Source organism: Puccinia triticina, chromosome 9A (assembly GCF_026914185.1).
Source record: "Puccinia triticina chromosome 9A, complete sequence".
Lineage (NCBI taxonomy): Eukaryota > Fungi > Basidiomycota > Pucciniomycetes > Pucciniales > Pucciniaceae > Puccinia > Puccinia triticina.
Window position 1 is genome coordinate 839,385 of NC_070566.1, and position 19,511 is coordinate 858,895.

Sequence of the window (19,511 nt, forward strand, 5' to 3'; positions counted from 1 at the left end):
CAGATACAAGACAACTCACTACGCGTTTTAGGTTGCGGATCAAGACCTATTTGAGCAAGTAGAAGATCAAAAAAGAGTGGACGTTCCTTTGAGAACTGAAGAGTTACATTCTAACCAGCCTAAGTCAAATATTTCGAAATAAACGAATAAAATCATGTGAATTATCAGGCAAATTTCCGGGTCCGTAGAACCGGGTATGATGCTCACAGTATCCTCGATGGCACAGATACAATTTGGTCACAATATAGGTGACACGCTTTGCATTCCCTTCTTGAATTTTCTGGGTGGTGTCGAGACTCTACCAGTCAGATTCATTCGGTGTAGAGAAGGCTGCCCAGGTGAAGTACCTTGCAGCCAAGTGACGCGCCGAAGAAGACTATTCAAGCAACAGGTGCTAGCGACGATGTAAGGTCGATCAAAAATGACATTGTGTAACCGGTCCCACGCTCTAGAATTGGTGGCATTTGTCCATCTTGACGCGTATGACCCTGCCGCAAGAAGCTTTTCTGCGAGAGAGGACATGCCTCAGAGCTAGCAATAACAAATTTTGGGGTGATGATTTGATTCTCTTTAGGCTAGCAATCGAGCAATATTTGGTCTGATGAATTGATACAAGCACAGCCAGCAGTAGAAAAATTCTCCTCAAGAGAAAGGGCCCAGCCAGTGGCTCGTGGCCCGTTGACAAGTGATTCTACGCGCCTTTGTTTTAAAACTTAATATACCGCGACAAATTGTGCTCTATTCGATAGAGGCTGAGCACTCAGTTTGGGACGCTGCCGCACCGAGATTGCTATTTCATCTGAGCGCTCCCCTCCGAGTCGGATCAATTACTCCTCCTTTATCCCTATAGTAGCGAAGAGCAGTACTACCTAGAATCGACAATTCCTTTAGGTGTTTTGATAACCAATTTCAAACTCTCTACTGCTTCACCACATCCATAAGAAATTTTTAAATTCCGAGAAAAATGCCTTTGCTACAGGGGAAGATGTGCCAGGAGGAAGAATCCGACTCAGACGAATCTTTCCACTGTTGCGGAAGGCCAGAGGACCTGCTTGAAGATGCCCAATTGAGGATGGAAATTCCTAAGCCGGTTGGAAATGAAGTACGCGTCCCCGAAGATCAAGACTACTACCTCTATTCCGCTGGCCTTGGACGACTGAATTCTCCCAACGACGGGCCAAACTGTGGATCACTTTCATCAAGTCACGACTTCCAAAGGACTCTAACCGTCTGTTCCTCTGATTCCGACCGCACTCGGGTAGGAAGCCCTCTCCTCATCATCAAAACTGGCGAGGTAGTCTTACCAGCCTCTGCACTCGAGATGAGGTAAGTAAAAAGAGTGATTCTCTGGCCTTCCTGGGGCCTACTCCACAATGAAAAATGCCAGGTATTAATCAGGTGCTTTGCTTAACTTTGATTATGTAGGCACATTCCAGTCCAATCAGGCAAACCTAGCCTGCCTGCCAAGCCAAGGAAGAAGCCACAATGGAAGATTCAAATCCGTCCGCCCCACAGTTTTCTCCGAATGGCGATCAGTCCAACCGAAGACCCCGCAAACTCCCAAGCTTCTGACAGCCCAAGCCTCAGCCCTTCGTGGTCCATCACCACCAAAACGGTCTCTTCGTCGAGGGGGAATGGTTTTCAATCCCAGCAGCCTTCCTGTGCAATTGAAGGAATTGGCCGAGACTGAAGATTCAGAAGGAAGTGGTACTTGAACAAAAGGCCCAGCAGCTTTTTGAAATATTTGATTAATCTTGCCCGATTAAGAGCATCCCACTCCTCCATATTTTGTTTTTCGGTTCTACTCTCTTTAACATCCATCTAAAGCTGTACTGTGTGATCACTGCTCTACGCATTCATGATATATTTGCAGCTTGAAGCAGATTATGTACCATCAAAAGGATTCTCAAATCATAGAAATTTTGTATCTTCCATATTCCCAGTGCATGAATGATAAATTTGATTGAACCTGCTATCTGTCTCACTGCAGACATCCTCATGCTGTAAAAGCTCATCGCAAAAGTTGACCATGTTAGATGGGACGTATTCCCCAATTTGATTAGTATTCTCAATCATTTCTGTCCAGAAAAAGATTATCCTAGATTAGATAGCAAGCGGCAAAAAGCCGTTGAACACGCTGTAATGCAGCGTAGCGGCCACATTTTCAAGGCCTGCGTGCGCAGCATCAGAGAAAAGCCCCCAACATTCAAAGGAGATCCTGTCAGTTGTCAACAGAATTGCGCTTTACTCTGCGCCAAGTAAATGCTACTAGCAGTGTCAGCCTAGCTGGCCCATCGCTGAGATGATTTTCTGTTTCCAATCTGTCTCTAGACGATATCTGGACCGAGTGATGCAAATTTGACCAAGGGATACGGTGAATGGAAAGTAACTTCGATGATAAGCATTGAGATATGTCAGTAATCTTGGATAGGCAAAGCAGTGCAAAAACAGAAAAAGTAACTTGGGTGCACGATAGGTATTAGCGATATCATGAAATCATAGCTGCAATATATTCACAGGTAAGGTCTCATCCGGGGGGGAGGCTTTTTTTACAATCATCAGGTCTCGGATTATTCTTTCATACATCACTTGAAATTTTGATAAAACTAAAAGCCGGTTATGTGGAGACAACTTGAACATCATGTGTGAGTTGTGAACTAATTTTAGCTGGTCTTCAAATATTATGATTGGAGCTGAGACAATAAATATATCCCTAAATCCTCAACTTCACGATTGAACTTGCCAGCTTCATACGGCTGTAGAATAGTATAATTTGCGTAGGTGGAAGACGCCAGACACACAAACAAGGCTAGCAAGTACGTGAAGTGCTCTGGACAAGCCCTTTTTCCATTGCTCAGCTGCTGTAATTTATAAAAAAAGGCGCCGCGACTCTGTCGCTCAGCTCCCGGAAGCTGCTGAGCCCACCTACTCTACGTTAGTCCTTTGTGCTGCACCTCGCGTTGCTAGGAGAGACGCAGCAGCCTCAGTCTACAACTTGTGCAGGCTCAGCAGACAATTGGCATACATATAAAGACATCCTATTCTTGGTTTCTCTGCCCTTCACCAGCTAGCTCGCCTTCTCCATCCACAACAGCTCTTCCCCCCCCCCTCAGAAATTACAAGGTAAGCTTGGCCTACTTGTGCTTTCATAACAAATTCCTCCCCTCCATAGCCACCACCAAAGCTTTTACCAAAGTCTGTTCGTTCCTTCAATACAACCATTCTTCTATCATCTCAGCAGTCTTCAAGTCCCCCGATTCTAGCGCTCTAAAGCTTCTAGAGCCCCCGCAATGGTTCAGGAGATGCCACTACGTAAGTTCAGCGCAGCTATTCACACTCGCCTAAATACCCGGTACCGAGGGCTGAAAGTTGTGTCTAACTCTTATAGACATTTTCATGAGATATCATAGCACCTTGGCAGGGATGGCTGCTGTCCACTGGCCCGAAGATGAATACCAGGAAACAGAACGAGAAGCTTCCACCGAGCCACAAACATCTTCCTCGCCCCCGCCAGCAGCGCCTTTGCAGGCTATCCCGGTACATTCTTCCATTGAGCAAAGGGATGCTCCCGACACTGAAGGTCCCCGAGTACCATCATCATCCTTAGAGCAATATAGCACCTTGGCACGGATGGCTGCTGTCCACTGGCCCGAAGATGAATACCAGGAGACGGAACGCGAAGCTTCTGCTGAGCGACAAACATCTTCTTCGCCCCCGCCAGCAGCTCCTTTGCAGACTATCCCGGTACATTCTTCCCTTGAGCGAAGGGATGCTCCAGACACTGAAGGCCCCCGAGCACCAGAATCATCCTTAGAGCAATTGAATACCCCCCCTGCCGAACCGACCCGACTCCCTTCATCTTTCCTTACGCGTTGCAACGAGGCTTGTATTGCCGACAGAGAGCAGCGAGCTGCAGGAAGTAGATCACAGCGGCAAACGCTCCCTTATGTCGACTGGGAAGCAAAGATTTCAACGTTAAACGAAATTTGCGCTGAAGAATCGCCATCAACTCGCGCCGGAGGACCCCGCCACCCACGGATCCACACCCTGATCGGCCAAGAAGACTTGATTCCTCCGCCACGACGAGGAACCCCTGCCACACCGGCTGAAAACTCTCAATGGAGGTTCAACAGGAGGCTTCCACTCATCTCACCTCGACCGCCAAGCAGCCCAATCGGGCCAGTCCGGCGAGAGAGGACGCGCTGTCCTCGAGATGACCCCTACGCCGCGAGCAGCCGTACCCGAGCCAGGGGACCATAGGCGAGTGGAATTTGAATCATAGTAAGCTTTCGTTGCTTTCTTCTTTTATCTATGCAGACTGTGAGGACTAGTGCTGATAGAGAACTTCTATAGATCAATCATGTTCTTTTTTTGTTGTTCTTAAGGGGCTCTCCTTGTCACATCCGAACGATATCATGTACTTCTTTTGCCTAGAATTATTGCTAGTAATCCATTTATTCTTCGACTCTATATCCTGAGCGACTCCCATATCTTGACCATGTGAGCAGCCCCGGCGTGAATTGCTTTGATCAATGAAGGTAAAGGATCCCTCAAGTTTTGCATGTTACATCCACATGATTCATTTATGTTCGCTCAAGCTTCCCATTACACGATCACGAGTGCATGTAGGTTATGAGCGATGAATTTAATAACGATGGACTTCAACTTGAGGCTTAAAATTCTTTGACTGTAAGTACACACTCCGCGCCGTCTCCGAACCAAGTGGACCAGATTAGCTGACTGATTTGGACATTAACCAAGTTCATGCCTTTGCCTTAGGAAAGACTGCGATGGGTATACGAAAGAAGGGCGAGTGAAGACTCTCAATAGCTAAAGACTCTGAAGAATGACTGATGCGGAACAGTTCAGTGATCGGATGACGCGACCTGGCGCTGCTCAGCGACGAAACCCGAACCCGGATCATGCACTCGAACAGACTCGAACCACGCAGCCCCGGTCGCGACACATCATGGTTCCTTCAACGCAACGGCGAACAGCTCGCCCATCAGACGGCTATAACGCACCGAATTGGTAAACGTACACTGGCCTTTCTACTGGTGTCCGACAGAGGGGCAGCTACCGAGCCCTGCAATTCGGAGCGTGCGTTGAGTTTACCTTCTCTGTGTCAGTGCGACGTTTTGCTGGAATGCTCGTCCTCTTGCCACAGGAATTTTGGGGCTATTAACACCTGAGAAGGATGTAAGTGTTTACTTGTGCGACTTTCTGGCTTTGTTTCTATGCCGCAAAGTCCCCACAAGTTACCACTGTGCCCCAAGACACTGTTACCCTTTAGAAGCTGGAACCTGACAAGGCTTTCCTCGCGAAATGATTTCATCAGAGTCGAAAGCGCTGTGGTGTATCTTTATTTTCTGATTGACTTCTTTCTTAAAATGCCGGTGTTTTGACGAGAAATTAAGTATGACTTTCGAACACTCAGCTATCTCCTTTTGAACCGCAGCCCGGCGGCCCCAGTGGCTAAGCGTCGGCCGGCTTACCCCACGGCTTGCGCAGATGTTAAAATTCAACCCATACGCCGGCCGACGGACTGCAACGTCACTAATGGGCAGGAAACCGTCAGAACACCCAAGGTGATCGTGCCGGCTCTGAAACCACCGGGCGGAAGGTGGCGAGAGCATTGGCAGAGGCTGTCAGGAGTGTCAGCTCTCACAGAGGTTGAATGTCGGGCGGATGGATAGTTACGCCAGCCAGGACTAGGAAATCCGGACGGTTATCCTGCCTGCCCTTACATGCCAAAGGGGTATCTTTTACATGTATTCATTGGTGGTGAGCTCACACCAGCGACCCTTGAGCATGCAAAAACTAATATATATATAAAATGTATGAATCCCTTGTTGGGAGTTCATGTTGGGTCCATCTGGGAGGTTGCACCGGCCGCGGCCCCTGCAAGACACTCCGCACCCAAGCATACTAGGGTGGTGTTGGGGAGGTTGGCTCGCTCCCATGCAATGTTGAACTGCCTTCAATTGTGGTTGATGTGCCGTGCCCCACTGGCAGCGCCGCAGCTTCTATGGCAGTAGTGAACGCTGTCAGATGCACAGCAAAATCAGTGCGGTGACAGCGAATTAATGGTCAGCAGCCAAAGCGCGTTTTCCCGCTGCGCTGCACCTTTTTTCAGTGCTACCAGCTGATTCACACTAGGATGAGGAAACAGGTGCGGACTACATAGATAGGCCTTCCAGGTCTTGTGATATTCCTTGTGAAGCCCCGCAATATACTGTGTCCAAAAAACTATGTAATGTGCTGGGTCTGATTGCTCATTCCAGAACCTGTTGGAAGAAATCTGTCAAACAACTTCACAAACATTCATGTCCAAGCAGTTGGTTTACACAGTGTTTTACTGTATCCACCAAAATGAAACTCTATAGAAATATAATCCGGCGGAACTGAGGCAGTCTAGCTGATGATTTGAGGAATATTGTGGTGGCTTCAAAAGCTTGTGGATTGACAAGGGCATGGCTGAAAAGCTATGGAGGCTCTCAACCACCAACATGGCCAAAATGTCATTTTTGTGAAATGAAGGCAAAAACACACCACAGTGCACAATGACACAGAAAAGCAGCCAATCCTGTGATGGTTCTCACCTGGCACCAGATATAAGCTCAAACCAATTATGAAGATTTTAGATTAAACTAGATCCAAGGGGAAGACACTTTGTAAATACTTCTAGGCCTGCATAGTCCCAACTCCCACTTCAGAAAATAAATGACTGGACATGCTTGTCCAAGCAGTTTCAGGCAGATTTTGTTTCACAAGTTCAGCATCCTGAAAATTGGGAACAGCAGAGTGCATGGATTATTGAATACAGTCTGTATGTACACAGACTGATTTGCCACCCTTGTCCAAGCTGTTAGTTTCTAAGTTCCCTCAATGGGTAATTGTAAACATATGACTTGGGCACATAGCCCAAACTTGCTTGATCTACCACAAACATGATTGATCAGGTTTATTACTCTCCTTGAATTTATAATACTGAAATTATCATAGATTCTGAATCTGATTCTCTGAATCAGATTATCAGTTCCTTAATTAGGCCTGTACCATGGGCTTCAACTTGGGGAAGTTTCAATTAATGAAATTCTTAATTTTTGGGCTCAAAAATGTTTTTGATGGTCATTTTTAGCCTGAAGAAATGTTTATGGGGTCAAAGTTGGTTTGCATATTTCTATGCATGCGTAAATCATAAAATCATAAAAATATTTTGGTGAGAAAATTTTGTATTACATAATCATACAGTCATATCCCCTGCACAAGATTTTATGATTTTATGATTTATGCATGCATAAAATTATGAAAACCAACTTTGAACCCATAATTGAGGGAAATAAATTTGGAGAAATTCCATTTTTATGACCTACAATACAGGCCCTTAGATTTTCATATTGGTAATCCTATGTAGTTCCTACAAATATGAACAATGCTCTTTCCTTGGTCTCTCAACTCCCTGGCTTCTTTTTACAGGGAAAAACATTAGGGAAAGACTCAGAAAAGGTTGTGTTTTGGTAAAAAAATAGTTCTGAAAGAAAGTGCTTGGCTTTGCATACGTACCTGGGGCCATGAGATCACATACTGCCAAGTTAAAACTACACTCGGTGTCAATTTTGATTGGCTTTGAACTATTCATGTTTGGTATAATTGAGTCACCAAGTTATTTCTTTGGCATTCTTGATGACTAAAGTTCAGAAAATGGAAATATCACTAACGAATTCCAGACCTCAGGCTCAAACTCCTTAGTGTTTGATTGACATTTCCAGGCTCTTTCAGTTAGAAATTCTGTGGTAAAATTGTACTTGTCAAATACTAAATGACCATTGTAAATTTCACTTGTGATTTTGTTTCGTGTTTTGAGTTGAACTATCTTCATCATGCTGTGGAAAGGGAAAATAATGTCAGCCCAATCATTGGTTTGATATATTCCAACCTATGTATCAGGATTTCATAACTCCTCTCACATGTTATCTGGGTTACAGTAAGACAATTCATTCTTTTTTGAGGAAGCACCATTTTTCCCATCTCCATCACAAGGGTCCTAATTAAAAAAACACAATTGAAGTCAATCAATCTTCTAAGGCTTGTAGCAGTATCAGCCTTATCCAAAATATACTGTGATTCAAATTTCTCACACTACCACGTAAAATGAAAAACTTCTATTTTTTTCAGAGTGAAAACAAGAATGAGAGATTGTTCTTTGCTCTATTCATGCTGCAAAAAAAGAGAAAATAATATTATAACTCACTTGTTTTTCCCAAATAGCTGCCAAGAGATTTAACTGAATGGATAATTTCATCTCGCTTTGTTGACCAGCTGCAAGATTAATAAGGTTTTGACAATGGACATGGTCTATTAGGAAGCCTCCATCTTTGAGTACTCCGTAAATTCCTTCCTCTGTGCTGATCCCGGAGCTGATAATCTCTTCTGAGTTCTGGGTTAGTTTAGTCTGAATCAAGTCTTGAGTTTTTGAAAGCTGGTAAATAAAGTAAGTCCACTGAATGATAAAAAAGGGAGTGATTCAATGTATTTAGAACTTGGGTTTCAGTACAACATTTGACGCTTTGCAGCTTATAAGAATGGATGACCATACCTTGTCGTGTTGGTTAACCGGATCGGGTATGACTGCGTAATCCATAATGTTGGCTTCACCCGCTGCCAATCCAATTTGTCCTTGGACCAATTGCATCCACCATTTGGTGTTTGAGATGTGTCCTTCCGTTGGATGTACTTTTGCACAACTCGAAAAGAAGGTCAAGTATGCTTTGGCTATTGCCCAGTCGTCATGCTTGTCCGGGAAGAAATCTTTAATCTGAACTTCAAAAAATCATTCATTCAATCTCTTTTTTTAGTTTGCGTCTTTCGGTGACTGGGGTCCTGGAGGTGAAGAGTAAAACCGCTAACCATTGATGGAATAATTCCTGTAGAATCAACCAGATTGTCAGATATCTGCAGCTGACTAGCTCGTCTTATCGTCTTGGAAAATTTGAGTTAAAATGTGCATATTCCATTACCTTGCATCATGGTCATGGCAAATCCAACGGCTTGATATACCACATTCATGTAAGAGTTCCATTCTTGCGCGGCGACCAAGATATACCAATCTTTCCCTATAACTGGCGAGCAAAGCTGAACTGGACATGTTATAGTTTTTTGTCTTGTTAAAGTAAGGTGATGTAAACTTTTTTAACTTACTTGACCGGCGTAGCATAATTTATTGATTCCACAATCAAAATTCAATAATTTGGATTTAACTGCTAATTCCTGTTATTCCAAAGAGGATTTTAAACCAACATCATCAAAAATAGAAAGCAAATTAATGCTGAGGTCAATAATGAGGTATCACGGAGCTTAAGGAATCGGTACCTCAAGACTGGTTTGCTGTCCTCCGGGGTATTCGAGTAAATATTGATTCAAATTCAACTTGGACCACAGCGTTGGAGAAAGTGTCCTGGGTCGACAAGCATCCCTGGCATTGTTTTCCTGTGAATTCGTCAAGAGTAGTGGGTGAGCCAGAGTTTGAGTGGGGTCAGGGATTGGTTCGGTTTCTTTCGTTGCTCTGCGGATCAATCCGGGTGAGCTTGAGTGTGGTTCACCGACTCGGATTCCATCGAGTAAGACACCACGTGCAGTAGAAAAAATGATCACAATGAGAGCAAGATCCCGATAAAAAGCTAGGGAAGAAGGGTAGCTCTTCCAGGCTTTCATTTTGTCTTCTTCTGGCTTCCCCTAGCGTATTGAGTCACGGTTGATATGAATTTTGCACAGCCTTGAGGTTTGAGAATCCTGCGGGAGAGAACCTCCATCAGTTCATGATTGATGATGTTGAGCGAAGGATATGCGGCGACTTATGGCTCATCGAGCTTGTAAAAGTGAAACATAGCTTACCAAAATGTAGATAAGTCCCTCAAAATTTTGAGGGACTCGAGGACGTGGTTCAGCTTGATGAGACCAGCCTCAGGTTCTGTCTAGAGTATACCTCGGGTGCACTCGAACGTCTGGGGACGGGCTGATCCTTACGTCTCACGACAGGACCTCCCCCGCAACATCATACGGCCCAGTCACGGCCCCCGTGCCAGGCCCCACGACGGCACCGTCTTCCACCCCCTAGCCCAATCTTCCACATCATCAGACGGAAGCAGCCGACGTTAGTTGGTTGCTTGCAGCACGTCCACCAAACGGGGTGGCCAGAACAGACGGCCAATGCAGTGGCTCATAAACCACACGGCCGAAACAATGCATGCCATTTGTACGGCACCCCAGCACAGCTACCGCGTGCGACCGTCTGCGGCAAGATCAAACTGGCAGGTTTTGCCCGCTCGCTCGTGGTGGCGGGACGCAATGTGCAACGCACAATGCCACCGATAACACGTGAGAAATATTAGAGAGAGTCGGTGTTTATTGCGCACACGTCCGAGGTAGGAAACAATCTGCCCGGAAAAACACATTGCAATAAAAAAAAATAAACAAAAGTGAAGCTGGAGAAGTGGAAAGAAAAGAGAAATACAAGAGCTCAGTACAGGGAGGGTTAGAAAGTTGGGAACCAGATATGTACAAATGCATAGATCATAATAGCTCACGGGTACGGATATTTGATTGAGGTGCCCATGTCGAACTGTTTTCTTTTGATTTTTTGGCAGGTTTCCGCCGGTGTTGTTTGTAAATGAGCTCATGCACACACGCAGGTTGGGATCATCTCGGCGTCAACGGCAATGCAGCCACTAAGACTCGGAGCTTCGCAAATGACGCAGCCAGCCCTTGCAGGCCCTTGCCCTTCCCTACATCTCCCCACGTAGGAATCATTCTGATTGTATGGCTGGTGGAAAGCCGAAGTGTCTTGTAATCAAAACAGGTCTGCATGCCACCCATTTGTAGGGGGTCTCCAGGGTCCTCCCATGTGGTTATTCAGTTCATACTGAAAAAACCCATGGGAGAAGTGGCCGGTTTCTGATGAACTTGCTTGAAAGAAATGTACCAGATAGCTGTGAGCCTGTGCTCAAGGGCTACAACATGGCATCCAACAATTTGAGTTATCAGCTGAGGGAGAGCTATAAAACAGATGTAAGGACGATAAGCAGGATTTTTGAAGAAAAAATCTGTCAGCACCAGGCCAGGAGTGCAATTTTAGTCCTAAGCCTCTCCTTCGGAGATGCTTCGCGCCTCCTCCGAGAGGCCAGTTAAGCTCAAAAGCTTTCACACCCTCCCGAGTTAAGAGTGTGGCTCAAGCATACCCCATGGGCCTGCCACAAGCAACCCAAACAGCCAAGGATGTATTTATTTTTGGTGTTTTGCTTTCAAAGAAACAGAGAGAGAGACATGCACAGAGAAAGAGACAGACAAGAGAGATTCTAAAGGGATGGGTTTCCAGAAGGAGCCTTGTAGCCATACAGCAAGAAGAGAATAAACCAGGTAGAAAAAATGAGACAAATAAATCGACGCAGGTAACTCTCCAAAACCGCCATACATTAGCCTGTTTTTCTTTCTATAATATAAATGTAAGGGTATGTATATATCCACATGAGATGAGTACATTACATTTTGTTGCATTTAAGAGCGGCAGAACAGGCAAGGAAAGAGGAGAGAAAAAGAGATGGAAGCTGGAAAAAGAGGATAGATAAAAGCAAAGAGAGACGACGATGATAAGTTACGAAAAGAGGGAGCCGAGTGAGGGTCTGTTTTGGAGACCATTAAGGAAAGGGGAGAGACGGTATTGTTCAGTGGTTGGGAGGCGAGGGCGGCGGGGTGAGCGGGTTTTGGGTGGCTGTGGAGACGGGATGGGTCTGCGCGGGGCCGGGGGCGACAGGCTTAGTGTGTGCCGACGGTGGTTGACTGGGGGAGACGGGGGAAAGAGGGGGTGTAGGGTGGATTGGGTTTGGGTGGGGGGTGGCAGTCTTCGCGGGGATCTTGAGCTTGATGACGGTGTGGCTCTTGGGGGCGGGGGGCGATTTCCTGCGGGCGGCCGGGGCGCGTCTGCTGGCGTGTTGGGCCGCCGGATGGGGCTTCTGGTCCGTCCGTCTCGTGGTCGGCTTCGGCGCCTCCGCCTGGCCTGTCGGGTCCTCGTCTCCACGCTGGCCGTCACTGGACGATCCGCTGGCCTTCGGGGAGGGCGAGCGGGCAATGACCCGCGTGTTTGGGGGGCTCGGATTGGCGATCGGGTAGTAGCGCATCTGCGCACAGCCGCGCACCCATGCTGAATCAACACAGAAATATACGTCAGTTTCTGACGTCGGGTATTGGTGACGAGGTTGGATCCTCTTAAAGCTTACAGTTCCAGATCACCCATTTTTTCAGTCGCAGAGCTGCTTCACCAGGTTGGTGGTTCGAATGCATCCTCAAGACCGCCAGCAGCTGAGCCTTCAGTGGTGCGACTTGGGGGCCAGCAGGGGAAGCGGCGTGCGACATGCCGTGGGGCTTGGCCAGAGGGACAAACTTCGGGACTTTCGAGGCGCTCAGGGGGGACCTGGGCCTGTGGTTGGACTGGATGATCCAGCTCTCCGGATTGCCGGTATATTGCGCCTCGCGGGGGCGCATCTTGCTCGATTGCCCGTCAGCAGCAGCAGAGGTGTGGAGCCACTTCGGCTTCTCGATCGGCTTGGAGCGAGACGACAATGCGAACGAGCCGGGGGTGCTCGTGGCGTAGTTCACTGGGTAGAGCACCTGCGGAGAGCGAAAGAAGGAGTGGTGTAGCTTGATCTTCTTGGAGCGGACGTGATGGGCTTGCGGCAAGGCCAGTCGCCGCTTGCTTTGAGGCCTGCAGGATGGCGATGTGATGGACCAGGTGGGAAACGGCTGCAAGTGATAGGCCGTGGGTGCGGGGAGAGGGACCGAGTGGCGCTGGCCAGGATGGGGTGGCGGGAGGTGGCGGACAGGGGTGGGCAGGGGGAAATGGAAGACGAACTGGGCGGGGAGCGGTGTCGCTGGGAAGGAGAGGAGCAGCGGCGGTGGACGGTGTGGCTGCGAGAAAAATGCGAACGAGAGCTTGGGCTGTTGTCTGGGGTTGTCGGCGATGGGCGAAAGGGCTTGCAGGGGTTTTAAGGATGGGAAAGGGTTTTTGCGAGCTGTGGATGATCAAGGAGAGAAAGCATGACATCAGTATCCTTTCAGTTGATGATGGTGTACAACATTCTGCCAATCCAATACAGACATCCATGTCTGGACCCGGATAGGATGGATACAGCCCATCAGGGTTGAGTGGGACAGTGGATATATGTATTGTGAAGTGGGCTTGACTGATCGACTGGTTGTGGATGGTGTATCGATAAGCTTGGAGAGGGAAGATACAAGCTGGTGTATTTATTATGTGTTGTATATGGCGGGATCATCATCCTGGGCGCGATCGGCCAGGTTGAGAGAGAGGGAAGTTTAAAAATAAGAAAGTTTTTTTTTTTTTGGTTGAACCTACCTGGGCGAGCCGGCGCAGGATCAGGCTGGTTCGGATCGACAGACACTGAAAGTGTCGAGGAGACGGTTCCCGGAGCTCCGAAGGCGGTCGCAGTGAGGGCCGAGTGTGGGATGGACAGGCTGAGCGGGCTAGTGCTTGGATGGGAGCCGGCGGCCCTGCAGTGCTTGGAGCTCGCCCGTCGGCGCTTGCTCTTGGGCGGGGGAGGCGAGAGGCCGGATGTGGCGGCCGGGCTCTGGGGGTGGGTCTGGCTGCTGAGCCGGGCCGAGCAGCGGAGCGGGGTGGCCCTGCGCTTGAGGTCGGCGGGCGGGGCCTGGATGGGGACGAGGAGAGGCTGATGATGGCAGGCAGTGAGCCACTGGGTTTTGATCGTCGTCTGAGTCAGAGTGGTGGCCGACATCGGGGGGTGGCGGACAGGCTGGGCTGGAAGAGGCTGGAGTCTAAAGCACCCACTGGGGACTGCTGCTGCTGCTTGAGCGGCTTTGGAGAGCGATCGACTGGCTCGGCGCCTCCAAGGGTTTCAAGGCGGGGATGGCCGGAGGTAAGGCTGGGAGGCGATCTGGGACTTGGCACTGGCTGCACGCCGCAAGATTCGAGGAGAAGAACAAGAAAGGGGGTGGGGACGGGGTGGACGGCTGGTTAGGAGCTCCGCTGCCACGAGATCCCTGGGCAGTGTGGTGCGGTGGGGATTGGCGTGCTGGTTGGTGGACGGCGCGGCGGACGAAAGCTTAAAAGACAGCCGACGCGACGAGGGTGGATGGAGGATAGAAAGTGTGTTTCAGGATCCTTGGCTACAATTTTGTTTACGTATTGTTTATATAAACAGCTGAATAAATAGTAAATAACGATAAAGGTTGTTGGTATGTATGTATGTATGTATGTAAGATGTAAATCAACGATCAACACGTTTGGCCAAGCGTCGGGAACAGGGTGATGATAGAACAGCCAGCTGGGGGATATCCGATGCAGATATGTTGATGGGTGTGTCGGGGTGTGTTTATGTGTTGTAGCTGTGGCTGGAAAGTGATGGGTGCGAAGTTTGTTGGCTCACACGGCGCGCGGGATGAGGCTCGGGCCGAAACAGATCTCAGGGTGTGTTTTCCGGTACTGTGTATCCGACGGGTGGAGAGAGGTGTTGGCTGGAGTGTCTGGGATTTTTCTATCGAGCTGAGGGGCGTCTGGTCGGGTAGGTGGCCGTCGCGGAGCCTGTATGATCCAATATCCACTGGGAAGCGGCTGCTGGAGAGTCTGCAACAAATAAAATTATTCTCTGAAACGGCGGGCTGCAGCTGTTGATCATGAGAGGCCTGGCCTGTCGCTGTTCCGATCGTGCTGTGAAAGAGCATGTAACAGCCGCAGCCCGACATCAGATGGCTCTCGATCACGCGTGTGGGTTGAGGATGCTGTACCACATGCCACATTGCAGACTTCTCTCTTGCAGCTCCGATGGACCTCCTCCATATACGCTGTGCGCGGATCCTGGAGCGCCGGCCGAGTCCGCACCCGATGAAGGCGCACTGATCACCACTGCAGCCATCTCGCTCCATCCTACCGGTCATCGGCCGGTTCCGTTCAGAAGCCTGCAAACGGCCGACCCCGCCCGTCTGTATCCAGACATCTGCTGTATGTACATAAAGATGTCTCGGATCCTGTACTTCATCGGCCAGGGGAAGGTGTACATAGTCATACATGTGGGGTGGCCAGTGGCGTCATGATGAGCCGTATAGAGTGTTTCATAAAAAAGAAACATCTGATCATGAAACTTCTATATGCATTTAGTACATACAGCTTCATTATCGCCAAACTCCAGGCAGAAACCACAAGTGTACCAAATTGCGCGCGCAAACAAACACAACCTCATAACTATGAATCTGCATTTAATAAGGGGCCCAAATGTATGCGTGGTGGGTTGTCGGAGCATGTGTATCGATCATGTTCCCGGTTCGATCTGATCGAGTTTCGGAGTCTGCAGATACAGTGTATACAAGATAGATGATACAGACCTCTCAGCCATTCCTAGCTCTTCCGAGCTGCCCGCGTCGGCGTCTTGCCCTGCTCCCCACTGATTTGCTGGTTGTTTTGGCCAGTTTGTTTTTTTAAAAAAGAAAAAGAAAGAAAAGAAAGAAAGCTAGACTAAGCCTCTCGGGTTTTGGTGAACCTGCCCGGAGGGCTCTTTGTAGGAGAGGCTTATGAGTAATGTCTGCAGGCTTTCAAAGAAAAAAAAATAACAAGCAACAAGTGCAAAAATATTATTGATATAAATGTAGAAGATAAGATAGTCCAGAAAAATAAGGTCAAGCAAGAACAAAATGAAAAAAATAAGAGATGCAACATTGAGAGGATCTTACAGTGCACACATACAACAAACAGCCCCAAGAAAGGCAGGAGTGTTGGAGTAGGAAGGTAGAAAAGAAGAAGATGGATGCTAGGGGGAAGAACAAACATAAAGAGATGCAGATAAAAATTAGTAAGAAATACAGTCATATTTATTCAGAAGATGGTTTAAGAATATTGATGCTGGCACCAGGAAAGCTTTGGGGGCACTCTCCAGGAAGTGCCACAGCTGAATTTGGGCTCAGGCAGAAGTCCTTACAATGTGATGGTGAATTGTTCAATTACTGAGCAAGAACTACAGACCAATCTAATTTGGAGTGATATGTAACCATTGGACGTGAACTATCATTCAAAAGATTGAATTCATCTTGAAGTCAAGTTCATGTCAATCCTAACTTAAGTTCTACATTTCAAAATCAGTTAGCTCCAAGTCCGGCAAAGCCTCCCCCTCCTTGTTTAGGCAAGTTCACTGGCCATCTTGGATGGACAAGTGTGTTTTTTGCCTTCTCCACTGATTTTTAGGCAACCAACCTTGATTTTATTCCTCCTAAGTTACCAACACAACATGCCAATGGTCATTCCTGCATGGAAACTTGAAGTCAAAAAAATGACTAAAAAATTTCTCAAATACCTGTCCTGAGCAATTTACCCATGAAAATGCAATGCCCCGGGGTTTGGGGCATGTCAGAGTGCCATCCAGAGCCCTGAACCCTGGGGTCCAAGCCCCGGGGCATGGGTTTGGGTTACAGCCTTATGCAGATTGATTTCACCCTCTGGTACAAACAACATGTGAGTGGTGCTTTACACTTCAGTTAAACTTTGGTTACAGACATTTTGTGTTCTGTGGTCCAGTTTAGTTGCTACTGAGTTCCAGATTAGTTCCAGCTGAGTTATGGATACTTCATATATAGTTGGATATCATTTCATTTTTGATTATACATATGATGTAGTAGACATTGCATTGATTTATGAAAACAATTCAAGGTAGGCACTCCCTGGGGAGTCCCCCCCAAGCTTCCCTGGTGTGGGAACATGGAATTTGTGAGTGGAGGCTTGTTTTTGAGGTTCAGTGAACTCATTGAGCAGAGATTTGATTTGGGAGACATATGACAGCTGACAACAATAGGCCTTTACTATACAGATATTGGTATAGTATAGTTATCGTATTTTGTTTGGTCCAATAACAGTACTGTTATTTCCATTTTCCATAATGAAATTTTAATACTATATCCAATTGCATGAGGTTTTTTTCTTTGAAAATACTATGTCCAGAGCGCCCAAAGCCTTTCCGGCCTCAGCAAAGTCCCCTGAGAGGGAAAAATCCTCACAAAGCCACATAAGGCTGCTGAAGGATTTTGAAGTAGTTGAAGGGAACAGACGACCATGTCTGGATCCACACACGTCTGCAGCCACAGAGAACAATCTCTCAAAAGAACAAGACCTACCCGGTGTTCCTAACAACAAAGGGTAGTTACGTTATTTTGCGTTATCTGCGCAATTTTGGTAATGTAACTATCCCTGTTATCTGGGGCCCCCGTTACTTTACTAGTAACGGGGCCATTTTAGGCCCCGCGTGTAACGTAACGGGCCTCATTTTTGAGGCCCGTTACCGCGTTATCCCCCAGATAACTCAATAATGGACCATTTAAGGCTTTTTAGCCACATTTTTTTGCCTGTTCTCAGGGGCTCTGCACGCCCGGATAACGCAACAAGCATGAAAAAAACCGGCTTAATGTGGTGCAATAACATAATTGTACCGCCGTTATGCGTAACACATAGATAAAGACAAAAATTCCATTACGTTACCGTTATCTACGCGTTAGGCATAGCGTAACTACCCTTTGTTGTTCCTCAATAAGCCCTTGCTATTGCCGCAAGCACCAGGTAGGTGGCATGGCTCACCTGTACATTCATCAGGAGCCCACATGTCATTGCCTTATGTTTACACCTGGTTAATTGCATTATCGCGGTAACCAGGGGTAAAAAAAGGTTACTATACCTGTATTTTTTGTTTCAGAGAAAAACCAAAGAATACTGTACGGGCCAATTGCAGCAAGGGCCAATACTATTACAGTTATTAGTATAGGGTGGTACAACCAGACCTATACAATAACAGAAAGGCCTGGTTATAGTAGAGTATAGTTTAGGCCCATTGTTGCAGCTGATATCCTCAGACAAAGGAAAAACAGAGAGCCTAGGTGGTTCAGTCAAGCTTTATTTGTTCCCCCTGGGCTAGAGATGGCAATTTGCACCTACAAGCAGGTACCTTGTTCCAGGTACACCAAGGCTAGGGCAGTAGCCAGAGAAATCCTCCGCAACAAGAGGATAAACACGGTCACAACCAGGACTCTCCTCAAAAAACCCCTTGGCCGTCCTGTCCACCAAAGCCTTCATTGAGCTCTTGGCCAGACTCCCTCAGTTCCGGAAGGAAGAAAAATCTTGGGGTGTCCTTTAGGATCCCCTCTCCTGACTTTCTGAATCCCACTCCTCTCCCGTCTTTCCTTTCCCTTTTACTCTTCCCATTCTCAAAAAAGAAAAAAAGAAAATCCAAATTAGCACATAAAATACCAGAAGATCCATTAAAATCCTTCTCTCTATTTTTCAATTGTAAAACTATGTGTTTATGTGGTATAGTATATTGTCTCCTATTTTGTATATGCATAGTGCGCAATGTTAAATCAAATCTGCACTTTAAAATAAAAAAGTAGGTACCTGTCAAACTTTGGAAGGCACTTTTCTTCCCTTGAAGGTGCTGTCTTCTATAGTATTTATGTGTCTTCCATTTTAGTGAAAATTCATGTAGGTAGCTGTGCACCCGTCATGGGTACCTGCAAGGGCAGAAAGGTCACAGGTATGTGCTGAATGGTGACAGGTACCTGCCAGCGGGTGCCAATCAAGCATCACCACAAATTAACAAATGAGGGGACTAGGTGTCAGGTGATGTGAAGCTAATTCCAGCCTTTATTCCAACCTTACTCCCAGGAAGAATTGTTGAAATCCCCTGATGGTAGCAAGGGGGCCATTGTTATTCAAGGGGTGTATTGCTGGAGTACCATTGGACTTTTAACACATTTTACTGCATGTCACCTGACACCCATTCACATCACTTCTTTCATGGTGCATAGTAATTCAGTACCCGGGTGCCCCACGACTTTTTGACCAGCTTTAGATACCTAGTACTGCACCTGGCCTCGCCTGGAAAGTACCATGGGTACTGCTGGCGGGTACCACAGGTACTGCCTGTGCTATTTTGGGCCTCCATTTCAGTAAAACTCAGACTCAGTCACTGAACTCAATTTTTAAAATTATCACCTACAGTACTGTGCAAGCATCACCAACTACCTGATTTTCTACCACATATAAACTACTTGATACCCAGCCTCTCTTTTGGACTTCTTCCCAGCCTTGATCCCATTATAAGGTGCCTCTTTCCATGCTGCCAAGGTGCCTTCTTTGAGTAGAAAGCAACCATCATTCCACCACTGATTGAGTTTGGTCCAAGTCAGTACCTCTTAAATTAGGGTGGGCAGTTATATTATCAAGTTATCCATTAATTTTGTCTGTAAGTTAGATTTTGGTGGCCTATATCTTTATTTATTGGAAATCAAAATAGAAAAAAGCTTTATGTGGTTATACTGAATCATTTTTTCAACTTTGGAGAAAAAGGCTTTACCACTGTAAAAAATTATCCCTGAAAAGAAACCAAAAATTAGTTATCCAAGCAAATAGTTACAGATATCTGAATTTTTGACCTAGATTTAATGATTAAAAA

General features: G+C 46.9%; 6 protein-coding genes across 6 annotated transcripts; 3 read left to right on the plus strand and 3 right to left on the minus strand.

Moving 5' to 3' along the window:
* Positions 1-964: 964 nt before the first annotated feature.
* Positions 965-1,690, plus strand: PtA15_9A79 (uncharacterized protein; the record flags this gene model as incomplete). Its single annotated transcript, XM_053172956.1, has 2 exons — positions 965-1,326; positions 1,426-1,690. The coding sequence occupies 2 exons, from the start codon at positions 965-967 to the stop codon at positions 1,688-1,690; spliced, it is 627 nt and encodes a 208-aa protein (XP_053023510.1).
* A 1,733-nt stretch (positions 1,691-3,423) lies between these two features.
* PtA15_9A80 (uncharacterized protein) lies at positions 3,424-4,260 on the plus strand (the record flags this gene model as incomplete). The annotated part of the gene is made up of 1 exon (XM_053172958.1): positions 3,424-4,260. The coding sequence occupies one exon, from the start codon at positions 3,424-3,426 to the stop codon at positions 4,258-4,260; it is 837 nt and encodes a 278-aa protein (XP_053023511.1).
* A 662-nt stretch (positions 4,261-4,922) lies between these two features.
* PtA15_9A81 (uncharacterized protein) lies at positions 4,923-5,329 on the plus strand (the record flags this gene model as incomplete). Its single annotated transcript, XM_053172959.1, has 3 exons — positions 4,923-5,100; positions 5,168-5,199; positions 5,294-5,329. 3 exons carry the CDS (start codon positions 4,923-4,925, stop codon positions 5,327-5,329), a joined length of 246 nt encoding a protein of 81 aa, XP_053023512.1.
* Positions 5,330-7,690: 2,361 nt separating this feature from the next.
* PtA15_9A82 (uncharacterized protein) lies at positions 7,691-9,714 on the minus strand (the record flags this gene model as incomplete). Its single annotated transcript, XM_053172960.1, has 9 exons — positions 7,691-7,886; positions 7,971-8,047; positions 8,142-8,165; positions 8,255-8,503; positions 8,600-8,818; positions 8,911-8,927; positions 9,021-9,135; positions 9,202-9,270; positions 9,373-9,714. The coding sequence occupies 9 exons, from the start codon at positions 9,712-9,714 to the stop codon at positions 7,691-7,693; spliced, it is 1,308 nt and encodes a 435-aa protein (XP_053023513.1).
* Positions 9,715-11,720: 2,006 nt separating this feature from the next.
* On the minus strand, positions 11,721-13,805 carry PtA15_9A83 (uncharacterized protein; the record flags this gene model as incomplete). The annotated part of the gene is made up of 3 exons (XM_053172961.1): positions 11,721-12,196; positions 12,273-13,064; positions 13,409-13,805. The coding sequence occupies 3 exons, from the start codon at positions 13,803-13,805 to the stop codon at positions 11,721-11,723; spliced, it is 1,665 nt and encodes a 554-aa protein (XP_053023514.1).
* Positions 13,806-13,845: 40 nt separating this feature from the next.
* On the minus strand, positions 13,846-14,942 carry PtA15_9A84 (uncharacterized protein; the record flags this gene model as incomplete). Its single annotated transcript, XM_053172962.1, has 3 exons — positions 13,846-14,132; positions 14,457-14,737; positions 14,815-14,942. The coding sequence occupies 3 exons, from the start codon at positions 14,940-14,942 to the stop codon at positions 13,846-13,848; spliced, it is 696 nt and encodes a 231-aa protein (XP_053023515.1).
* Between the last annotated feature and the right edge of the window lie 4,569 nt (positions 14,943-19,511).